The 8,229-nt window shown below is 27.0% G+C and overlaps 1 protein-coding gene and 1 long non-coding RNA gene across 2 annotated transcripts in view; one reads left to right on the forward strand and one right to left on the reverse strand.

Moving 5' to 3' along the window:
• The window catches only part of LOC107883429, a 2,496-nt gene extending 2,281 nt beyond the window's left edge, over window positions 1–215 (forward strand). Inside the window, exon 6 of the long non-coding RNA XR_003840103.1 lies at window positions 102–215. This is a non-coding gene — a long non-coding RNA (uncharacterized LOC107883429). The remainder of the gene's footprint in view (window positions 1–101) is intronic.
• A 5,185-nt stretch (window positions 216–5,400) lies between these two features.
• LOC103309033 lies at window positions 5,401–6,074 on the reverse strand. The gene is made up of 3 exons (XM_008183535.1): window positions 5,958–6,074; window positions 5,673–5,881; window positions 5,401–5,587 (listed from the first exon to the last, which is right to left on the reverse strand). Exons 1-3 carry the CDS (start codon window positions 6,072–6,074, stop codon window positions 5,401–5,403), a joined length of 513 nt encoding a protein of 170 aa, XP_008181757.1.
• Between the last annotated feature and the right edge of the window lie 2,155 nt (window positions 6,075–8,229).

Genomic DNA, 8,229 nt, shown 5'->3' on the forward strand with positions numbered 1-8,229 from the left:
TAAATTCTGTGGACATTGAATCTATACAATTAGATACTTAATAATAATATTTGTAATATATTCAGTCTAAAATAACTAATAAGTATTGTTTTAAATTCTAGATAGATATTGACTTAAACAGAATATACTATAAAAATTGAAGAAGTGTCTCTAAAACGCATTAAAATATTGGATGAACGGATAAATAATAATGCTAACACACCAGATTTAACCAATAGAACCAATAGTAAGTACTCCATACATTACAGTATAAAATATATTTTTTTGTTTATTTTACTGATATACAAAATTTAAATATTCAGACACTCCTTATAACAAAAATCATAATAATATATAATGATGTAGGTATTGAAGTGTTTGTTCAATTATTACATTTATTTAATTTTTGGTACCTACACAAATTCACAATATTATAAATTTGTTTAAAGCTGTAGAAACAGAGCCATTATAATAGATAGTTGGTACTTTATCCTTTATTAATTAATAGATACTATCTAATAAAGGATAACATTTTAAAATAAATACCTACCTATTGGCAAAGCTGGGAAAAAGTTATTCACTTTTTTCAACTACATAAAGTGAAATTATGTTAATATAAAAAGTAACAAAGTTATAATTTAAGTTAGTTTCTGAAATTTACTAAATTCAGGTAAATTGAACAATTGTCAACTGATATTTTGATCAAATATTACAAATTGGTAGGTAATAACCCAAATTATCTTGGAATGTCACTCATTAGATTATAGAAAATTTAACAAAATAAGAAATTGAAAAATTCAACAAATGAAAAAAACTACAAAAAAAAACTAGTTAATTATTATTTTTAACGAGTTAGATTAGATTATTTTAAATATTAAATGCAACTAGTTAAGTTACAAAGTGTATATGAATTAAAACTAACTAGTTAGTGCCCAGTGTTGCTCATTGAGCAAGTACTATATAGTATCAATATTATTTTATAAATAAGATTACATACTATTCAGATAATTTCTAACCATTTTTTATATTACTGTGTTTTTAGATTCAACGAATAAGATTATTATGTACTCGTTACATAGTCTGCTAATTTTTTGATCAAGATAAATAACATGAGAAGAGAATGGGAAAAAATACTATGTATAATATGGAATCAATGATTCCTCAAATGCAATCATAAAATTGAATCAAACACTATTGGATATGGAAGCACTTTTAAAATTAATGGCGCAGAAAGAGGATCCTATCCATAGATAATATTTTAAGAATGGATAGGCCTCCGGAACTTAAAACACCTTGCTGGAATGAGAGCACTATATAAAAGCAGTCATTCTCTCATCCATACTCTGGACCTCGACCCCTTATTTTGTTAAAATAGGAATGGTCTATCCATTCTTATATTATCTATAGTCCTATCCAGCCATGTATATTAATTATTGATAGTTGGTATATTATTTTATGTGAAATAAATGTTGATATATTTTAATGCAGTCTATTAAAATAATATGCAACTATTTGATTTCATTATACTTACTTTCTATGATAATCTAATATTTATATTCATTTTTATGTATTATTTACATTTATTTTACTTTGTTTTTAAATGTAGTTACAAAGATTTTGTAATTATTAATAATTTTTAGTTAGTAACCAACCTAATTGTTTTTTTAACACATTATTTAACATGTATAATAGCAATAGATAATTTAATTTGAATATAATTATTTTTGTTGTTAAAAATGCCCCTCCACCCACAGATTTAAATCTATAACGCAGCTATGCATCTAATATATTATATTATATAGCAATTATTTACCTACAAATTTTTATTTCTTAAATTTATGTACATTTAACTTTACTCTATTAATAATTTTAAAAAAATTGTATACCTATCATGATAATATTATTTTTATAGTTAAATCTAATTATATAAATTATCAATAAACAAAATCATTAAAATATGATGTATGTACTAGGTTATTTTTTTGTTAGTGGATCACGGATTATATGTGTATGTGTACAATGTACATACTTCCGAATAAATAGTATATGGTATATCTACATACAAGTGATATTTTAACATTCATTACATTTTTTAGCAAGGAAGCTAGTGGTTTTACAATGGTGATTTTATATATATTTTTTTTTTTTATCAACATTTCTGCTAGAAAGACTGCTTCGATTTCAACATATTATAGTATCTTATCTTTTAGCAAATTGGATCAAAATGGTACTTTAAAAAGATCAAATTTTCGACTTTCTCAATAAGTATTTAATTCTACGTGTAAAACCACTGACAAATTACAAAAAACCGCTAAAAATGGGAATTTAATTTCTAACACTTTGTTTTATGTTTTTCGCCATAGATTGTGACAAGTTTAAAAATATTAATACAACTCACAGGCTATAATGAATAATAACAATATTATATAAAATATCCAGACTGACAAAGCGTATCCGCTCAGAATCGTTTTTCGTAAGTATACAATGACATTATATCATTAAATTCAAATTTAATACAATCCATCTAGTGACCCACTTGTAACTTACTGCACAGCAGAGCGACATCCACTTACCCTCTTTTTTTTATATTATTATATACACATGGTATCCATAAGAAATAAAATATTCACATAATCAAATGTTTTTTTTATAAAATCTTTTTCGGTGGCTGAAAATGAAATATAACGTTCAAACATGTAACCATGGAAATGCCGCCGACCGTTTGGTGTCGACGGAAAAATACACAAACTATTTAATTATTAATTTAGTTTAAATTTGTGTGAAATTCCAAATCAATTCTTGTAACTTTACGTCAATATATTAAATACAATTATTGAACATTTTTCAATATCACGCCTACGCCACCCTACGAAAATGAATTGCAAGCATAAACACAAAATCATTATGGTGACGATGATTAGAAAAATCGTGAAAGTCGGTAATCTCAAAGGTAAGTGAGCATTGTAATTGTGAACGTCACTAATTTTACAACTCAGCAGTGTTGATTTAAACATTTTGCGCCCCGAGGAAGCAAAATTTGCGCCCCCACCACCATAAAAAAAAGTTATTTCTTTAAATGTATCTAAGGTATAACTACTTTTTTTGTGGCATAAATGCAGTTAAGCTGGCAAGTGATTTGAAAAAAAAAATCGGAATATCTATTTAGGTACTTACTCAATGAGTTAATATCACGATAAAATATCTTTAATCGTGGTTAAAAACAATAGTGCAATCGAAATTTTCGGTCGGACTTAGTTTAAAGTGTATAGCTTTTTGAAATCCCTAAGTTTCCGTATTCCCATGGTTTTTTTCATTAAAATTATTTATTACCTATCCTACAATAAAATAAAAAGTATGATGATGTGTAATTTCCGATTTAATCAATAGTAGGTATTGATTGAGGATGTAAAAAATCAAATTTTGAAAAAAAAATCGCTTAGATACTAAATTGCATTTGTTCCAATATTTCATATTTTCATCCATTAGTTAATTCTTAGGTAAATCGTAAATCGTTAGGAAAGCTAATATTAAATAAACAAATTAAAGTTTAAAAAAAAAAGTAGATAGGTAAAACTAAAATAAAAATAAACACGATGATTTCTTTATGGGCAATAAGAATTTAATATTATTTTACTTATAGTAAAATGTGTTTACTGTACATAATTAGTACCTACATTGAATTCTTGAAATAATTTAGTAGTTATGATAATAATATATATAGGTACTATACCTATAAACTAAAAAAAGTGGGTAAGTGGATGTCGCTCCGCTGTACTGTAAGTTACAAGTGGGTCACTATATAATGGATAGTATTAAATTTGAATTCAATGATATAATATAACTGCAGTATAAGAAAAACGATTCTGAGCGGAGACGGTATATTAGTCTAGGTTTAAGACATAATTTTACATATGGTATTAAAAAAAAATTGACCAATAATAGGTACCTATAATAAATTCCAAATTAATCATATCAGAATATACATAAGGTACTTATAACGCGTTATACATCAACAACAAGCCGTGATACTATCATAGATATATAATAGTATACTTTAGAAGTTTCATGTACCCACGAATAATATTATACAATCGCAACAAAATAACTAAAATAGTTATTCTAAGTTTTATAATATGTAATTTCGTCTAAATTTGAAATTAAAATGACTATTAAAATAAACTGTGCTTATGTATTTTTTAGATTTTTTGGTAACAGAATTAACTATTTACATGAAATCTTGTTTTAAATTTTCAAGCCTTAGATATAAAAGTTGAACATTTTATAAATTATTAACTAAAAAATAATTATTCAATTTTAAATTTCATAAATTTTGTCAAAATTCGATCTTTAAATGATTATAAAAAATAATTGTGCAAATGTATTTTTAATATTTTTAAACTGCTGTTGTAACAATATATCAGGAGCCTTGTATTAATTTTTTACACTTTTTGTCCCAACAGATAAAACTTTATTGATATTTATAGAAAAAAAAAACTAAAAAAATTGAAAACTGAGAATGTCTGTAAACAGCTCAAAAAGAGTCAAAATATTTTCAAAATGTTATCGTATATAGAAAATGCTGATATAAACATTCAGTTAAATTTTCAAGTATCTACAGTCATTCGTTTTTTAATTACAACAAAATAAGAAAATCGTTACATGAGAAATCGAGTGAATATCAAATATTGTAAAAATATGAATTTCAAACGCTCATAAAAATTTAATTTGACTTGCTAGTAGACATTTTTTTTTTTTTAAAAGGTAGACTTAGTTATGAAGAATCTTGTATTAGATTTTCAAATCGTAGATTAAAAAAGAAAATTTTTCATGAATTTCTAACTCAAAATAATTTGCAAATTTTTGTAATTTTTACGTATTTTGTCAATATTTGAACTTTAGATGCTTATAAAAAAAAATTGTGACGATGGATTTTTAATTTTTTTCATCTGACTTTGAAAAAATATAATAGGAACTTTCTATTAAATTTTCAAACTTTTTTAACCAACAAATACAATTTTATTAACATTCATAGAAAAATAACTAATAATATTGGAAACTGAAAATGTCCCTAAACAGTTCAAAATAAATCAAAATATTTTGAAAATTTTATCATGTATAGAAAATGGAAATATAAATAAGTATAGGTTTTTGAAATCCGTAAGTTTCCGTATTCCCATGGGTTTTACCTACCCTACAATAAAAGAAAAAAATATGATGATATGCAGAAAATATACGCAATACGCGTACATATATCATATTAGTACAGCAAATAACTTTCTATGTTTATGACATTCTGGTCCTTGATAGCTTTTTCTCGTGCGTGATTTCTCCTCTCTATTGCTTCCTTACATCTATCGTTAAACCATTCCTTTCTTTTTTATTTTTATTTTATTCCTAAACAATTATTAGCACTATTGACTACTACTGTTCTGATTCTGTTCCATATCCGTTCAATATTTTCGCCTTCCTCTGTATTTTTGTTGCAGTCTTTTGTAGTTGTTGCTGTGTTTTACATAATATGTATTCCTTCAATACATCCCTGTCTAACAGTTTTTCTATACAGTATTTTACAGATTCCTTATTTTTTACCTTTTTTACCTTTTTCCATCTATCGGATAATTTAATTTTAAATTTTGTAATTACTGCAAGGTAGTGGTCCGTGTCGGCGTCTGCCCCTCTGTAGCTTCTGACACTTTTTATGCACATCATTACATATGATTATGTAAGCATCATGTAAGCTATTCGGTCCAATCGTGGGTCTGTACATATCCTCCTTCCCAATTTTTGCATTAAAGTCACCCATTAATATTTTGATACAGCTATTCGTTGTTGTGTCAAGTATGTTCTCTAGATCATCGTAGAATTCATTTTTGAGATTTTCTTCTGTCTCGTCAGTTGGTGGCTGGTGCATATGCGTTTACAATAATAATATCGAAAATGCGACCCGCGATTCGAATATAGCACAGCCTGTCATTTACTGCCGTGAAATCTTTTACTTGTGATAGTATATCGTCACTCACTATAAATCCCACACCATTTTCATGTCTTCCATCCTTTCTTCCGCTATAGACTATTGTTATATCTTCTTTTTTCATACTTCCTTCACTTGGCCATCTAATTTCTTGTATCGCTAGTATGTGTGTAATGTGTATTATATTTTTTAATAGCGTCCAGTAAGTATTGTAACGCTCCCGGTTTATTTAAGGCCCTAACATTCTATATGTACCCATTCTTAGTCTATTTTCCAGTTCCAGTCGTTGTCCATTTATCCAATTCCGAGGCTTATTTTGTGGTTTCTTAACAAAGTTCTTTTTTACGATGTAGGGTTGTTAGCCCTACGATCAACTCCCCATACCTTGGGGAGAGAGGAGCTCGGGGCCCCGGGTTTGCCATCCCCGTTACACTAGGTGTCCCCCTGGCTACGTTTAGAAATTAAGTTATAAATGAAAAAATATGAACTTTTTAATGGAAATTTATAATAATTCAGAATACGGTTCATCAAAGAGTCGCATCAGCGTTATCAAGTAAAATAAAGCGTTATCAAGTCATTGGAGAAAATATGACAAAATTACTATACCATAAACAATATTACTGTTCTTATAGATTATTGTGTAAATATTCAATATATATATACTCAGTATTTATACAAACAATTATTTTTATTATTCCTTGTCAAGTAAATAAATGATTGAAACAAAATAATTTTACATAAATTCAATATACTTAGCATTTGTTCATGATATCACATCTTTATAGTGCTCAAAGATCTTATATTTATTTTACTTAGCCATTTTTACACGTAGTTTACGAATGGTTTTTTGTTGTAATAATATTTATAATAATCATTATGATATTATTATATTTAATATGTTCAACGAAATGTCGGCATAATGCGCCGGTGATTCATTACGGGACCTTTAAACTTATCCCTTTGAACGCAATTGTGGTTTTTAAATCTTTGTAGAAGAGGAGGGTAATAATAATATACGATTGCGAATGGAACGACTGCGAACGTTTTTACCTGCCTTTAATCGTGGGGTTATGTTAATATTATTGTGTAGTGAGCAGCGACTGGGCCACTAGAGAGTTTTTTCAGTTCTATATACAATATATACTTTATTTCCATCTGACATTATTTCATCTGTCATCACTTAAAAACGGTTCGTAAGATTACCAAAACATTGTTTATCAAATATTCATTTCATTTCTATGTTTTATTATTCTTGTCAATAATTTATTAAATAGGTAGCACCTAGTCATAAACCATTATAGAGCATATTATATTATCAGTGGCGGATTCAGGGGAGGGGCACAGGGGAACGTCCCCCCAGTCAATTTTCCATCGATTATTTTTTATGTAACAACGATTATCATATAAATGAACAATTAATTTAATAAGAATAATTCTACCAACTATATTAAATATTAAGTATTATTTATTATAATCATTATTGTTTAAAAATAATAGTATGCAATATGTATGTATTATTAATTAAAATTAAGATTATACAATTACATGTGTGTCCCCAAGACCAGCTCAAGTGGTAGGTCACATAGGCCCACGCCTAGGGCGGCACTTAAGCAGCACTTTAGTAAGAGGGCGGCGTTTTCAAAATAACTGCCCCTCCCCTATAAAACTATATAAGATCCACCCCTTATATTATGTATTATCGTATATTTAATATGAGTATACTACTATTATAAACATATTATACAACTTTATACTTTAACAGTCGTGTAAAAATTTTAATAATTACTTAATAAATAAAGCAGTATTACTATGGTTGGCATGATTACCAAAACAATAATGAATTGTTTATTAAACATTAATTTCATTTCTATGTTTTATTATTGTTGATTCAATAATATTTTTATGTGAATAATCTATTAAATAGGTTAATAGGAACCTATATATTATGTAGTATCGTACACTTTATGTGACTATTGTTATCATATTATAAAACTTTGAACTAAGACAAAGTCGTGTAAAAATTTAAATAATTAATTAATAAATAATGCAGGATTACAACTGTACAATGTACATACCTATTTAAGTATATTATAACATAGGTACATTGAAACATAGATATCTATATCTACCAGTAAAAGGAAATTTCAAAGGTTAAAAACGTTGTTTATGACATTGGTGGCTGATAACATATAATATTATGACTGTCAAAAAATGTACATTGTATCCTCTGACGGAGTGGAGACCAAAATATTCAGGCCGGGAAATTGGAATTCATCCAG

The sequence above is a fragment of the Acyrthosiphon pisum genome, unplaced genomic scaffold, assembly GCF_005508785.2.
Source record: "Acyrthosiphon pisum isolate AL4f unplaced genomic scaffold, pea_aphid_22Mar2018_4r6ur Scaffold_21210;HRSCAF=23316, whole genome shotgun sequence".
Taxonomy (NCBI): Eukaryota; Metazoa; Arthropoda; class Insecta; order Hemiptera; family Aphididae; genus Acyrthosiphon; species Acyrthosiphon pisum.